This window comes from Trichomonas vaginalis, chromosome II (assembly GCF_026262505.1).
Source record: "Trichomonas vaginalis G3 chromosome II, whole genome shotgun sequence".
Classification (NCBI taxonomy): Eukaryota; Parabasalia; order Trichomonadida; family Trichomonadidae; genus Trichomonas; species Trichomonas vaginalis.
This window is the reverse complement of record NC_067204.1, coordinates 18,026,928-18,045,260: the sequence shown is the minus strand read 5'-3', so window position 1 is coordinate 18,045,260 and position 18,333 is coordinate 18,026,928. Positions and strand designations below refer to the sequence as shown.

Genomic DNA, 18,333 nt, shown 5'->3' with positions numbered 1-18,333 from the left:
TGTTTGAGCGATTTTCTCATATTTAATAATATATTTAAGTTGGCGTATCTTACGCCCTTCCAAAAATATGTATTAGAAAGATAAATTTTAAACTTTTTGAAAGAATTGTTTTTTTGTTGAGCGATTTTCTCATATTTAATAATATATTTAAGTTGGCGTATCTTACGCCCTTCCAAAAATATGTATTAGAAAGATGACTTATAATTTCATAAATTATTTTGTCCCGACGGTTTGAGCGGTTATCAGAATGGTTGCTTACACAATGCGTCAGCAAAATGTCGGTTTTGGGTGCCCTTCTTGGCCTCCTGAGTACTCACCAAGATACCCCAGCTCCCGCAAAACACCTCCCTTAGGTGCGCATTACCTGACGGCATTATTTTGCAATTATTTCAAATTTTTTAGATGTCTTTTGTTAAAGTTTGTTAACTAAAGACTTGAAAACAGCTTACCGCTTCAAGCTGCTCTCTTCCCGGTTCCTCTGCCGCAATCTTCTGTTTGATTGTGCGCAAAGCTCTCCTCCTTGTGAACTTTGCCTGACAGATACACCTGGGAGACAGCATTCGGACATCTTACCGCTTCAAGCTGCTCTCTTCCCGGTTCCTCTGCCGCAATCTTATGTCTGATTGTGCGCAAAGCTCTCCTCCTTGTGAACCATGGCTGATAGAAAGAACTGAAAGACAGGATAGGAGGAACATGCCGGTTCAAGTTAACTTGCAATATGCTTCTGATTAGTGATTTTAGATGAAAGATTAGCGAAATCGCATTTAATTTGGATAGAAGGATTCAATTTTATGAAGCAGGCTCGTAGAAAATATGCAGGAATAGCACAATCTTTTGCAATCACAACGCGATTGCAAAACTTCGACCGACAAGAGTGTATTGTGCACTCTTGTCGGTCTGCATGTCTCATTCCGGGAGACATTGTCACTGCATGTCTCCCAGAATGAGACAATCTTCGCAATCATAATTGGAATGCAACTTTGACCGACAAGAGTGCACAATACACTCTTGTCGGTCTGCATGTCTCATTCCGGGAGACATTGTCACTGCATGTCTCCCAGAATGAGACAATCTTCCGCATTCATAACTTGAATGCGGAAGTTTGACCGACAAGAGTGCACAATACACTCTTGTCGATCTAAATGTATCTTACAATCAAAGACACTTTCATACAATCTTTTCGAAGTTAAAAAAAAAATTTAATTATTTCTTTCTTTTGTTTATTAAATCGCCTTACTCACGTACTAATCTCTTTTAGAGACTCTATCGAGCTATCCCCACATATAAACCTGTGACAATAATACATATTTACTCTCTTCATATTCTGATCTCATGACACATTATCGCAAAAACTATAATTATACAACACATCTCATAAAGTCTCATTTTAGCCCTATCTAAGCGTTCAAAACCTATTTTCCACACGTAATCTGATTCTTCTGGCTCCGCTGATTCGATTTCTGCTGTCAGATCGTGAAAATATGCATCACATAAAGAGATAAATAAACACAACTCAAAATTATTGCTTTTTTTTCAAATTGTCTATTCATCCATCTTTACATATTTATTATCTCCTCCGTTTCCCCTCACAAATTCTTTTAATTTTCTGAATAATACGTATAATAAAATGAATATCTCAAAAACTAAAACACAAAATTAATGTTGGAAAATGACTAGATATAATCTGAACTTTTGAATTCATACATTTTTGGAAAAAATTGAATTTTCAAAAAAAGAGCTTATTTAGGTATGAACCTGAAGAGAAATTTTAAGGAAAATATTAAGTTGTGCAATTTGCATTTATCTCTTTATGTGATGCATATTTTCACGATCTGACAGCAGAAATCGAATCAGCGGAGCCAGAAGAATCAGATTACGTGTGGAAAATAGGTTTTGAACGCTTAGATAGGGCTAAAATGAGACTTTATGAGATGTGTTGTATAATTATAGTTTTTGCGATAATGTGTCATGAGATCAGAATATGAAGAGAGTAAATATGTATTATTGTCACAGGTTTATATGTGGGGATAGCTCGATAGAGTCTCTAAAAGAGATTAGTACGTGAGTAAGGCGATTTAATAAACAAAAGAAAGAAATAATTAAATTTTTTTTTTAACTTCGAAAAGATTGTATGAAAGTGTCTTTGATTGTAAGATACATTTAGATCGACAAGAGTGTATTGTGCACTCTTGTCGGTCAAACTTCCGCATTCAAGTTATGAATGCGGAAGATTGTCTCATTCTGGGAGACATGCAGTGACAATGTCTCCCGGAATGAGACATGCAGACCGACAAGAGTGCACTCTTGTCGGTCAAACTTCCGCATTCAAGTTATGAATGCGGAAGATTGTCTCATTCTGGGAGACATGCAGTGACAATGTCTCCCGGAATGAGACATGCAGACCGACAAGAGTGCACAATACACTCTTGTCGGTCAAACTTCCTAATACAAAATTTGATTCCCTTATTATCTTCTTAACAAAACTTAAGATTTCAATAATACATCATGAAAACATTCATTTACTACATTCACACTGTTATTCCTTTCTATAAATTAACTCATTTAATAGAATCTTGTTTTTATATCTTATTATTTTCTCATAATACTTCTAATTCCTCTATTTCCTCTTCCACATAAAATTTAATTTTGTAATGCTATCATATACACTTAATGTTTTCAAATTTTCAGATTTAAATTTAATCTTTATTTTCATCATCATTTATAATCTTGTTCCTATATAAAGTTATAATAAATTATCGTCAGATTCTAATATTTATGATTCTTACTACTCAATTCAATATAATTATGTTAGTCACTCATATTCAGGAGAATAATTTAAAAATCTATAGCTCATATTTTGATAGTTATATATTTAGATGATATATATTGCAATTCCGGTTTCAACACGATCAAATGCCAAACCAAGACAAAATATATATGAATTTTCAAAATATCGATTTACATTAGAATCTATATCTAATTTTATCAATACACAAGTAGGGAATGTTCAATACATCTTTGAGCAACGTGAATAGCACAATTTTATAGGATTATTTGTTGATTATATAAAATATAAGCCAAATCGAATCTGCTGTATAGTACTTTAGTTTATCATTGAATGTTAAATGTGTTCAGATAAATATTTGAGTCAGATATCGCATTTTCTAATTTCAAAATTTATCTCATGAAGTTAGAATTTATTTGATCATACAACATCATGTTAGTCAAACTAGAGTTCAATGGCGATTCTAAAATGGAACAAATGCTTGTTTTATCAAAATGTTAAAATATTAATCTAAAAAACTTAATATCTAACCAAACCATTCTAGAATTATTATATACAGGTATAGGCAATCTAAATGCACACGGAATTCGGAAAATTAAAAAGAATATTTATGAGATTATTAAATCTTATGTAATTCAATGAAAAGTAGATAATATGAATATCTATAGGCTATATATCAACATATGAGTTTTTGGTTTGACCAATACTATACTAATGTGATCAAATTAATCTGATTTCTTAGATTTTCATTTGAAGCATTTGCAGTAGTAGGGGTACCTTTATATATTAACATATTAAAAAATTGCGCTCCGATTCGCAGTTTCTTCATGATTTTGAGATTGCATTAGATTTCGCGATGCAGAAAAAAATCACTTTAGATTCCAGTCAAACTCTAAGTATAAGCATGTCTCTATATGTAGAAACTGTCTGCGCTATTTATTTCCCGGCTCAAAAAACCACGGTGTCTGTGTGAGGAAAATACCCATTTTAGGACCCTGGGGTCATGAAAATTTTCCAAGAGTTGGAAATATAGGGTATTAAAACGTCTAAGATATAGATTAATTAATGATATGATTATGTTCCTATATGGTGAAATTTTATAATTTATGATTCTAAATCTCAATTGAAGAAGGTATTAAAATCATTATCGAAAAAATATTAAAAAACTTGTATGACTTCGGTTTTCAATAAAAGCAGGTCTATCTTTGATGCACACAACTTAAAAATATCGTATATTGTGATAACATATCTAAAAATTTTGTAGATTAGATATTAACAATCCAAAACGTAACCTTTCAACATTTTCGGTTGAATTAAGATATTAAAAGCTGGTTTTCACATATCTGTAAGTCATCTGAAGATATCCCAGAATAAAAAGTATTGAGTCAAAGAAAATGGTTAAAAAAGGCATTGATGTAATTATCATAGTATTAAATTTTACAAACAAACAAAACAAATTAAGTAAACTTAGTTCTATTAATTGATCGCGATTCTTTTTTCTTTTTTACAGCAACATCTGAAGATTCTTGCGAATCATATGTAATTGAATTGATTCCTGATGGCTTTACTTTATTAAATTGATTGAATATAAAAATAATGAAAATTGCTAGCATAAAGATATAAAATGTGTAAACATTTGTTGTATTTGGAGCTGGATTAACTGATAATGGATATGTCTGTGACCATGTTTGTCCATCAGGTGAAAAAGAAAGTAAAATTTCGTTATAAAAAATTTCGGGAGTTGGACAGCTAAGCTGTCCATTTTGTAATATCGTAGCATTTTGTATTTTGTCGCCAAACTTGCATAGCGGGTTCTCGAAAGAAATGTAATTTGTTGAAATATTTATGACATCTCCTGATTCACCATCGACAATGGATGGTGAAACATTGAGAATGGTAGGTAATTGATCATTTTCGGTTAATTGGTTACTTCTTGTCAGAGATGACAGCAATAATACTATCAATGGAATCATATTATGAAAAAATAAGAAAACTGTTTGGTTTGAAATTTTTCAAAGTACGAACAAAAAAATTCTGTGAGTTTTGAATGGCCTTATAAAATTTTACTTATATATGGATGTTCTTGCAAACTCAAAATTTTACGAAAAGTTATCGTATTTAGAAGTAAAGAATGGAGTTATTGATGTACATCAGTAGAATAATCTAATCGTAATGGTTTCGACAAGCAAAATTTTTAACGTCAGATTTTTGAATATAAAATTTCCAAGTGATTATCTGGTTGTATCTTTAATGTATTATTAGTGAACGTTAAATAATTATTGAAAGGTTTTTTCTGATTAGATTTGAGATCGGTAATCGTGATCGAATTTAAAATGAGTTAGGCAATGTATTTCTGTTTTGATTTATGTTCTGGGGTCGATAAATTGAAATTTTAATCTCGAAGAATGAATATTCAAATTGATTCGACTGCATCTGTCATAAAATGAGCGCAAGAATGGAATGTACCTATTCTAAATCGTCATGATTGAATATAAATCATAGTATTCTCGTCTACCCTTTAAAGGAAACAGGATATGCTTGTAATATTTGAAATGACCTTAAAATTTAGCAACAAGAATATCTAAATCAACATCACTAATTGAATGGTCGCTATATTATTGTACTATTGCTTATGAACTTATAAGATTTTTAATGGAAAATTTAGAATTTTTCATTTTGTAGAGGTATATGTGACTTATACCTCTGATTGCTAGAAAATTCTTTGTTTAAATGTCATTTCTCCAAGAGAAAGGATAAACATGGTATAAAATAAAAATTAATATGTAAATTGAAGTAAAACCGAATATTTTAGTGACCAAGGTTAAGAGCATCAACACCCCATTCAAGCCATGGATCAACAAATCTGAAAGCACGATCACGAGACTTTAATTTGTTCATTTGTTCTTCAGAAAGAGTGAAATCAAGTTCGAAGTTACCCTTGATGTTAACTGGATTGTTGGACATTGGGATAACTACGTTGTATGGAGAAAGCTGCTTCAAGAATCTGAGGTTAGTTTGAGCTGTTGTCTTTCCGACTTCCTTAGCGACTTCCTCAAGAACTGGATCCTTGATAAGTGGGACGCCAAATGGACCCTGAAGTGTTGCTCTGCCGAGGCAAGAGAAGAAAGTAAGGTAAATCTTTCTCTCAGCGAGGTAACGGGTCATAACTGGCTGCTGGAGATAAAGGTGGCCTTCGATCTGGTTGCAATATGGCTGGATCTTAACCTTTTCGGAATATCTGATTCTTTCTAACTGTTCAATTGAGAAGTTGGAAACACCAATGTGCTTAGCATATCCTAAGTCAACAAGCTTCTCAAAGGCGTTCCATGTTTCGATGATATCAACGTGTTCGAAGATGATCTTTCCGTTAGCATCTGTTGGAACATAGTTATCATCCTCTCTTTGTTGGAATGCTGCTGGCCAGTGGACAAGCATCAAATCGACATAGTCGAGTTGGAGATCCTTAAGGATCTTCTTTGCTTCATCAATAACAAGTGGTTCACGGTGCTTTGTATTCCAAATCTTTGATGTGATCCAGACCTCTTCACGCTTTACCTTGCCATGGGAGAAGATTTCCTTAAGAGCTTCGCCGATAATTTTTTGGTTCTTGTAAAATGCAGCGCAATCAATGTGTCTGTAGCCACAGTCTTCGATAGCATAACGAAGAGCCTCTTTAAGTTTAGCTGGATCTGTAGCATTGTATGTTCCAAGACCACTGGATGGGATTTACATTACTTGAAAGTGAATTCATCTATTCAATTGAATTTGTGTATTCAAATGGCCAGAACTCAATTAATTTTTTTTATCGTGTGGATATTCTATCCTACCGTAAATGTATAATCATACTTTTTAATTATCTTAAGTTACCGAGATTTGAATAGGCAAAAAATTTTCTATCAACTTCATCTTCTTCTCAAACTAAAAGCCAAAAGGACGAACAAAACCTTTAAATCTGAAAAAATGATTAAACTCTTTTATGTTATTTTGTTTCACATGAAATTTTAGGGGGTATTATTATTGTCGTCTGGCGGTTTTAGACGACAATGCGAATTTTCAAATAATAGGATTTTTAGCCAGATAAAGAGCTACTCCATATATCATGCGTGTTTGCATACTATATACATAGATGGAATTGATGTTCTTCCTTTATTTAGGTACCGAAACATGCTTGAAAAATCTATTTTTTAGACGACAATGATAATTTTGTCACTTTTCCAGACGACAATAATAATTTGTCACCTTTTTAGACGACAATAATAATTTTGTCACTTTTTCCAGACGACAATAAAACATCCTCAAATGTTCTGGGTACCCAATGGATTGAATTTATCGATTAAAATACTTGAGTACAACTAGAGTGCTTCAGACTGGACTAATACACTCTGAAATAATCAAATATTCTTTGTAAATAAAATATATAAAAGAAAAACAAAGAATACTTATATGAATCGGAATTACAAATTGGAATAGTTTGGTTTCATATTAGTATAAAGATAAAATTCACATTAAATTAAAATATAAGAATAAACAAAAATATTGAAGTTATATGATGCAGCATGCAATACTTAACTGATTCACAAATTCTATTTCATATATCAATTGATATTCAAGATAAATGCAGTAATGAACTTCATTTCATAAATGTCATAAAATATCGAATAATGTAAATGATTTTAGTTTCGATTAATATAAATAGGGATGTAGTTATAAGACTTTCGTTTGGGATTGATTATTTTAATAGGATGGGCTTTTTTTCAAAAGTATAAAAAAAATTGAATTGACTCAATTCATAAATTTGCAATTGCTGGAAAAAATTAATATACTTTTATACATGGCACAATGGGCGCTACTTTTTTGGCGCCAGCGGCGCCGCCCGCGCCTCCGGTAGGGTTGTACAAACTGGCACAATTTTGCGGGCCGCCTGCCAGGAGCTGGCACGCGGCCAAAATCAAAAAAGTGGCCAAAAATCGGGCCTCGTGGCGTGGAAAGGATGTCGCCCTTCGGGCTCCACCCTTTCCACGCCACTCGGCCTATGACCACAATTATATAATATGCTCATTATTATTTTTTTTCTTCTTTTCTCTTCTTTTTTTTTCTTTTTCTCTTTTCTTTCTTCTTTTTCCCTTTTCCCTTCCTTTTTTCTAGTTTTGGAAAGGAAAAAGTAAAAAATTTAATAATTAATTTTATTACTATGAAAATATACTTTTTAGCTTATATTGTAAGCTGTGAGAGTTTTAAGTGATGGAAGATATAAATCAAACTTGAAATTCAACAAATCTTGTTATGATTAAGTTGAATATTGTACTCTAATTAAGAGTTTTCAGTTATGAACTCAGGTATTATATAATAAAAGTATAACTCAAGATAATAAAGAGGTTTTTAAAATGTAGATCTGAAAATCAAACTACCATGTTTGATATGATTAAGTTGAATAATGTTATTTTATTAAATGGTTCAAATCTGTGAAATCGGCAATTACAAATTAAAGGCGTAGTTCAAAAAATTAAAGAGATTTTAAAAATTTAATATCAGAATTAAACTAAAAAAAGGATTTAGTTATTTCAGTAATTATCAGAAAAGGTTAAAAAGATAGGGTAAGTAATGAGACTTGAGTGAGATGTGAGAAATCATATGTAAATAATTAGATATCTGATGAGTAAGGTAGTAATGAGAGTTAAGATCTGGTTAGTAAGGTAGTAATGAGAGTTAAGATCTGGTTAGTAAGGTAGTAATGAGAGTTAAGATCTGGTTAGTAAGGTAGTAATGAGAGTTAAGATCTGATGAGTAAGGTAGTAATGAGAGTTAAGATCTGGTTAGTAAGGTAGTAATGAGAGTTAAGATCTGGTTAGTAAGGTAGTAATGAGAGTTAAGATCTGGTTAGTAAGGTAGTAATGAGAGTTAAGATCTGGTTAGTAAGGTCGGAGAGTTAAGATCTGGTTAGTAAGGTAGTAATGAGAGATCTGCGGGCAGTAATGATACATCTATGAGTACATAACTAAAACCTGAGTTCTATGAGCGAAATCTGAGAGCTAAAAGCCGAGAGATCTAAGGTAAGTAATGAGAGAAGAGAATTTGAAATTTTACAAAATACGTTTACTCATACAAAATAATTCGCATTCTTTTATAACGAATCTCAATGCCAATTAATACATAAAACAGATTTTAGCAATCAATTGCAAGATTTAGAAAGATTTTATTTATAATCTCAGCCAAATTAACAAATATTTTATTGATTTCGTAAAAGATAGCAATAAAACATAAAAATATGACATTCTATTTTTCCAAAAAAAATTCAAAAATCAATTTTTAACATGAAATTTATATTTTTTAATTTTTTTTTTTTAATTTTGAATTTTTTTGGAATTTTCAACCATGTCAAAAGTCGGGATCTACAAATGTATTCTCTTTGACATAGGATAAAAACATCCTTTCTTATAATTTCATTGTAAAATAAAATTTTCTTAAATTTATTGAATCCAAACTCAACTTTGCAACATTTTATTATCATAAAAACTAAGAAACATCAGGTAAACTTCAATTTGGAGAGCTTAAAATCATATCTAAATTGAAAAATAAGGGGAAAAAATTGTAAAAAAAAATCTCATTAGATGGGGCAAAAAGTGACTTTTTTAATGTGTTTTTTAAAAAAATCGTGCCAGCTGGCCAAAAAAGGTGTGCCAGCAGGCGTGCCAGTTTGTACAACCCTAGCCTCCGGTGGCTCCCACTGGTGGGGAGGAGACGATAGAAAAAGATATAAATTTTACTAAAAAAATTGAATTTTGGAAATTCTTTTGATTTTTTTGAATGATTTACGAAGAGATTGAACACATTTTGTACTATGAAATATCGTTATTAATAAATTTACTTCTTAAACATCTATTAAAATCGCAATTTTGAATATTTTTATGATTTTTTTTGACCCAATCACTTGCGCCCGCGCCCACTGGGAGGGGCGCTTGTAAAGTATTCAAAAATCAATGTAAACATTTCAATTTTTGCTCCCACCTCCCATTGGAAAGTAGCGTTCAAGTTCAAGTGATGAAAGTGCATAAGAAAGCTCCTTAATCATACCGATAGAAACAGCATTAGGGGCGCCAAATGGCGCTCGGTGATGTTTCCCATAAAAGCTTAATTTCAGGTATCCATAATCATAACCTGTCAGACGCAATAATTCATTAGCACACAATCATCGTTTCTCAATCAAGAAACGAAACGCACGATGATTATGCTGGCCATTAAATTTTCATATCAAATAATTTACTACTTCAAAAGAAATTAAAGACTATCATCAACCAAAGCTTAAAATTCTCAGTGTTTACAACTCTCATACTTCGAATATGCATATTTCCAAAATAGCATGAAAATTTTTTTCATTTTGAGCTCATTTTTTTTGTTCTATTAACTAATACATGCAGTACAAGCTTGTATACGTATACTTATAAGTAAGGTCTTAAGGGAAATAATAAAAAAGAATTTGCTATTAATTATATTAAACAATATTTATTTGTAATTTCGTGATAATTATATTTCTTATTACAAAGTAAAGGTATTTGATATAATGTTTGCCTTACAAAAATGTTTCCTTTGTCTTGCCACCATAGGTATTCTATTTTGTCACTTTTTGTGCCCGCCGTGCCATGTATATATACTTTTAAAGAACAGATAGGTATTAATAAAATTTCTTACACAGGAAATTTCAAATCTGACTTCTTTAAGTTAAAAATTGATATTTTGGTAAATCATATAAATATCTGCATAATATTCGTATTTTTTGATGTACCCAGATTTGCCTTACTTTTACCACCTCTCTAAAGCTGGGACACCGCCTATCGTTGGGAGTAGCTATTAAATAGAACCACCAAGGGTATTTTTTCGAACTGCTGGTGTAGTGGAAACATCCGACATAATGATTCATTATGCTAAGGTTTTATTCCCATTTAGCCAATTTTTTTCTTTTTTGGATCATGAATTTTTTTTTGGGTCACTATAAGATTTGTTTCATGTTCTAAATCTGCGGCATATGTAATCTATTTTTATTTACCTATTTTTTAAAAATCTATTGGATTGCCAAATTTGAATATATTTAAAATCATAAAAATCCAAAAAAACTATAAATATATGTTTTATGCATAGTGCCGATACTCAAATATCAGATTACTTAGATCCATGAATAATATCCGAATTTTTTTCTAAAATTAAACTTCAAAACTTCTTCCAATCTTATTCTTCATCAATTGTAAATTTTTAAAACCATTTTTAAAATAATTTGCGTAAATTTTATTCCCATGTTGTTTAATCGAAAATTGATACATTTTCAAAAAAATAATATTGACTTATGAAATTCATTTTTAAGGTGAAATAGTATTGTTTTTATTAAAGTATATGAATAATATATAAAAAATTAATGAATAATATAAGCAGATTTTTAGTTTACAAAACAAATATGAGCAATGCAATTTCAAACTTTTGCTGGCAATTTCGATATTGCTCAAGTTGTAGTATTTGTGATACCTATAACATCGGCTTAATCAAAATTCGATTTTTCTTATGAGTTATTGAGAAAATTTGATTGCAATGAGAAGGATTTCGACGTTTTTGATAAACTAAGAGCTGAGCTTTAGGGGTTCAGTTCATTTATGGCTGTAGTTTGATGCGTAGATCTCTTTTTTATTGTAAATTCTTTCAGCATGGAGATCGAGAATGAATCTTTTGAGAACTTTATGAGTTTTTACACCCGTAAAGAGGTCCTTCGAGGAAAGATAGTCCAGACTACATGAAGATGTGGGTTAACCAAAAAAATCCGATGGTTTCCCCATATTCATGTAGATCTTCGAAAAAATGAGCACCAAAAAAGCCAAAAAAATAGGCTTTTTATTGGATTTGTACACTAGATCAATAATCTATTTAGGATCTGACACTCTTTTTAGCCAGAGATATGAGGTCCTTTCTAGGAAAACGATCTATTCATCCATAAAAAAAACGAATTATCGTTTTCCCCAGAAATTACATGGGAGTGGTAAAAGTAAGGAAAATCTGGGTAAATTTTTTGAGAAATTCAAACTAATAACAAGGAATTTATTCAAACAAACAAATACATAGAAATTAAAGGCAATTATTGCCATTATACGATAAATCTTAATCTTGGACCGGCGAATTTAATCGTTGTTAGCTCTCATTTTACGAATCGCTGAGCGTGTTAAAGAATTTTCTGGGAATGAAAGGTCGCTTTGATTCATTAATATTTTACCTATGCACTGCTGAATTTCGGAAACCCATGCATCTCGTTCGTCCTCTGTATCAGGGAATATTCTGTAAATTCGATCATTATTCCTAGCTTTCAAAGTAAAGCAAGGCTGTTTCTTGTAATTGATATCGCTTTGAACTTCAGATTCAGGGGTAAATTGAATTTTACCTTTTTCCTTTCCGTCGTCTTTTGTATAGTATGTTAAAGCGTCTGCTTGGAGGACAAACCATCTCTTTTAATTGTCTTAATTCGTCCTCCTTCTTTTTGGCACCAACCAGCTTTGCAAATAGACATCCTCAAAAATGACTCATATCAGAAAAAGTTTTATAAAACTTTTAAATTTAAAAAAAAATTTTAGATGATTTTAGTTCCATTAAAGAAATTATATAAGATTGCAAAAGTGAGTAAGCTTTGAATATAAATCAATTATAAACAATTATAATAAGAATATCCATACGAGATGATTTTTTCCGATTAACCACCCCAACGATTTTTATAAATTACTTTTGAGAAGTCAACTTGAAATTTGAAAAGGCGAAAATATCAAAAGAATTTTTTTAATGCTATATGCATTAGTATTTTTGAGTTTACAAAAGGGCGGCTTTTTCGGGCAATTCAATTTTTCTTAACATTATTTAGTTGAGAGGATATTAATATTTTTATTTTTGGATTCAGGATGTGCTCCAACATATAATAACTACAAAATAAATAATCGTTTACCTATTGATCAAAACAATATGTCATATTTTTTTGAACGATTATCAAATCCGCACCTGATTTTTCTGTTGTTATATGCTTTAAGCTAATGTTATTACTTTTTTTAATTCCATTAAGTTTGAATACTTTCTTCCGATTATATTTTTACACCAATCTAACAAATTAGAATGGGCATACACTTCATACGCCAGTATGAGTGACTTATTAAACTATCCATAGCATATAATTCCTATCTGATGAAATTGACTTTTCCATTTTTACACACTTAAAGATATGAGCTCTCAATTTCGACCCCCAATATACGTTTATTTTAGTTTCGGCATATTAACATGAAGCACGAGCCAAACCCTTAAAGACGTGTCCTCTAGTTTTGCCAACTCTTTCATATATTGTAACTATTTTCAGGAAAAAACGCAAATTCAAAATTAGAAATTCACATTTAATCGAGTATAGTATTAAATTACTATCTTTCGTACACGGACCAAGCAACAACTCAAGGTGCATGCTCATTACAGACAAAATCCCCTCTAGTGCACTTAAATTGGGTGAGTTAGCACCAAACAAGCCATAAGTTAAAGATCTGAACTTGCTCCAGACAATGTATCACTTTAGTTATGAATGCACCAGAAATCCGTCCCAAACTCATACATTTCTACGCTAATCACGATAATAAATATACTATTTTGTACTTTTTACAATAAATCTCTCTTTGTTACACTACAAAATCAATGTGCATTTCGTTGCACCAGTTTTGAATCTTGTTAAATAATGATTTTTGTTACTTTCATGATACAGTCCCATTTAGTAAACGGATTATTTACAAAATAAAAATAAAAAATATATTTTTTATTTACGATTTTTATTTGGATTTTTAAGGCATAATTTAGAAAATATTAATAATTTAATCGATTTGATATTAAGAAAGACATTTAAAATTCATAAAAGATCCAAATAATTTCATATCCAAAGTTATTAATATTTGAAGATTTGAGGAAAGAAAAGGAGAAATATTGCATATGAAATGTTTTAAAAAATACATCAGAAATTGTAAAAGAATTTTAATAATTAATAAGATTTGGATGGGTTAAAATTTGTGATGAAACCACCCGATGCTAACTCACGCCACACATACACAGAAGCATTCTATCACGCAACCACCCGATGCTAACTCACGCCACACATACACAGAAGCATTCTATCACGCAACCACCCGATGCTAACTCACGCCACACATACACAGAAGCATTCTATCACGCAACCACCCGATGCTAACTCACGCCACACATACACAGAAGCATTCTATCACGCAACCACCCGATGCTAACTCACGCCACACATACACAGAAGCATTCTATCACGCAACCACCCGATGCTAACTCACGCCACACATACACAGAAGCATTCTATCACGCAACCACCCGATGCTAACTCACGCCACACATACACAGAAGCATTCTATCACGCAACCACCCGATGCTAACTCACGCCACACATACACAGAAGCATTCTATCACGCAACCACCCGATGCTAACTCACGCCACACATACACAGAAGCATTCTATCACGCAACCACCCGATGCTAACTCACGCCACACATACACAGAAGCATTCTATCACGCAACCACCCGATGCTAACTCACGCCACACATACACAGAAGCATTCTATCACGCAACCACCCGATGCTAACTCACGCCACACATACACAGAAGCATTCTATCACGCAACCACCCGATGCTAACTCACGCCACACATACACAGAAGCATTCTATCACGCAACCACCCGATGCTAACTCACGCCACACATACACAGAAGCATTCTATCACGCAACCACCCGATGCTAACTCACGCCACACATACACAGAAGCATTCTATCACGCAACCACCCGATGCTAACTCACGCCACACATACACAGAAGCATTCTATCACGCAACCACCCGATGCTAACTCACGCCACACATACACAGAAGCATTCTATCACGCAACCACCCGATGCTAACTCACGCCACACATACACAGAAGCATTCTATCACGCAACCACCCGATGCTAACTCACGCCACACATACACAGAAGCATTCTATCACGCAACCACCCGATGCTAACTCACGCCACACATACACAGAAGCATTCTATCACGCAACCACCCGATGCTAACTCACGCCACACATACACAGAAGCATTCTATCACGCAACCACCCGATGCTAACTCACGCCACACATACACAGAAGCATTCTATCACGCAACCACCCGATGCTAACTCACGCCACACATACACAGAAGCATTCTATCACGCAACCACCCGATGCTAACTCACGCCACACATAGACAGAAGCATTCTATCACGCAACCACCCGATGCTAACTCACGCCACACATACACAGAAGCATTCTATCACGCAACCACCCGATGCTAACTCACGCCACACATACACAGAAGCATTCTATCACGCAACCACCCGATGCTAACTCACGCCACACATACACAGAAGCATTCTATCACGCAACCACCCGATGCTAACTCACGCCACACATACACAGAAGCATTCTATCACGCAACCACCCGATGCTAACTCACGCCACACATACACAGAAGCATTCTATCACGCAACCACCCGATGCTAACTCACGCCACACATACACAGAAGCATTCTATCACGCAACCACCCGATGCTAACTCACGCCACACATACACAGAAGCATTCTATCACGCAACCACCCGATGCTAACTCACGCCACACATACACAGAAGCATTCTATCACGCAACCACCCGATGCTAACTCACGCCACACATACACAGAAGCATTCTATCACGCAACCACCCGATGCTAACTCACGCCACACATACACAGAAGCATTCTATCACGCAACCACCCGATGCTAACTCACGCCACACATACACAGAAGCATTCTATCACGCAACCACCCGATGCTAACTCACGCCACACATACACAGAAGCATTCTATCACGCAACCACCCGATGCTAACTCACGCCACACATACACAGAAGCATTCTATCACGCAACCACCCGATGCTAACTCACGCCACACATACACAGAAGCATTCTATCACGCAACCACCCGATGCTAACTCACGCCACACATACACAGAAGCATTCTATCACGCAACCACCCGATGCTAACTCACGCCACACATACACAGAAGCATTCTATCACGCAACCACCCGATGCTAACTCACGCCACACTACACAGAAGCATTCTATCACGCAACCACCCGATGCTAACTCACGCCACACATACACAGAAGCATTCTATCACGCAACCACCCGATGCTAACTCACGCCACACATACACAGAAGCATTCTATCACGCAACCACCCGATGCTAACTCACGCCACACATACACAGAAGCATTCTATCACGCAACCACCCGATGCTAACTCACGCCACACATAGACAGAAGCATTCTATCACGCAACCACCCGATGCTAACTCACGCCACACATACACAGAAGCATTCTATCACGCAACCACCCGATGCTAACTCACGCCACACATACACAGAAGCATTCTATCACGCAACCACCCGATGCTAACTCACGCCACACATACACAGAAGCATTCTATCACGCAACCACCCGATGCTAACTCACGCCACACATACACAGAAGCATTCTATCACGCAACCACCCGATGCTAACTCACGCCACACATACACAGAAGCATTCTATCACGCAACCACCCGATGCTAACTCACGCCACACATACACAGAAGCATTCTATCACGCAACCACCCGATGCTAACTCACGCCACACATACACAGAAGCATTCTATCACGCAACCACCCGATGCTAACTCACGCCACACATACACAGAAGCATTCTATCACGCAACCACCCGATGCTAACTCACGCCACACATACACAGAAGCATTCTATCACGCAACCACCCGATGCTAACTCACGCCACACATACACAGAAGCATTCTATCACGCAACCACCCGATGCTAACTCACGCCACACATACACAGAAGCATTCTATCACGCAACCACCGATGCTAACTCACGCCACACATACACAGAAGCATTCTATCACGCAACCACCCGATGCTAACTCACGCCACACATACACAGAAGCATTCTATCACGCAACCACCCGATGCTAACTCACGCCACACATACACAGAAGCATTCTATCACGCAACCACCCGATGCTAACTCACGCCACACATACACAGAAGCATTCTATCACGCAACCACCCGATGCTAACTCACGCCACACATACACAGAAGCATTCTATCACGCAACCACCCGATGCTAACTCACGCCACACATAGACAGAAGCATTCTATCACGCAACCACCCGATGCTAACTCACGCCACACATACACAGAAGCATTCTATCACGCAACCACCCGATGCTAACTCACGCCACACATACACAGAAGCATTCTATCACGCAACCACCCGATGCTAACTCACGCCACACATACACAGAAGCATTCTATCACGCAACCACCCGATGCTAACTCACGCCACACATACACAGAAGCATTCTATCACGCAACCACCCGATGCTAACTCACGCCACACATACACAGAAGCATTCTATCACGCAACCACCCGATGCTAACTCACGCCACACATACACAGAAGCATTCTATCACGCAACCCAGCAACGCCAACACAGCCTATCACGCCCACCCGATGCTAACTCACGCCACACATACACAGAAGCATTCTATCACGCAACCACCCGATGCTAACTCACGCCACACATACACAGAAGCATTCTATCACGCAACCACCCGATGCTAACTCACGCCACACATACACAGAAGCATTCTATCACGCAACCACCCGATGCTAACTCACGCCACACATACACAGAAGCATTCTATCACGCAACCACCCGATGCTAACTCACGCCACACATACACAGAAGCATTCTATCACCAACGCAACCACCCGATGCTAACTCACGCCACACATACACAGAAGCATTCTATCACGCAACCACCCGATGCTAACTCACGCCACACATACACAGAAGCATCTATCACGCAACCACCCGATGCTAACTCACGCCACACATACACAGAACATTCTATCACGCAACCCACCGATGCTAACTCACGCCACACATACAACAGAACATTCTATCACGCAACCACCCATAAAACTCACGCCACACATACACAGAAGCATTCTATCACGCAACCACCGTGCTACTCACGCCACCATACACAAAACATTCTATACGCAACCACCCGACTATAGTGATGCGAAAAATTCCCAAACATATGGGGTTTCTCATATCCCGTCCCTATCGTTTCCCCAATTCAATTTTTTTTGGAATTTAATTTTTTTTCCCGCCCATTTGAATTAAAAATGGGCGATTTTCGTTAATGTGATTGAAATATCATAAAATTAATACGTTTTTTAGCTAATAATTCTATTTTTATACAATATTTCTCTCATTAAATCAACATTTTTTCTAATTTTAATTTTAATTTCTTCATAATTTAGCGATTTATGCTCATTATTAGCAAATAAATAATATATATAATATACTTATTTCATTTATTCAGATAGGTCTTTGGGATTGGATACCTTGTCCAA

The 18,333-nt window shown here is 35.2% G+C and overlaps 1 protein-coding gene across 1 annotated transcript; it reads left to right on the top strand.

Moving 5' to 3' along the window:
* Positions 1-17,574: 17,574 nt before the first annotated feature.
* Positions 17,575-17,991, top strand: TVAGG3_0564500 (uncharacterized protein; the record flags this gene model as incomplete). The annotated part of the gene is made up of 1 exon (XM_051238578.1): positions 17,575-17,991. The coding sequence occupies one exon, from the start codon at positions 17,575-17,577 to the stop codon at positions 17,989-17,991; it is 417 nt and encodes a 138-aa protein (XP_051096402.1).
* Positions 17,992-18,333: the final 342 nt, after the last annotated feature.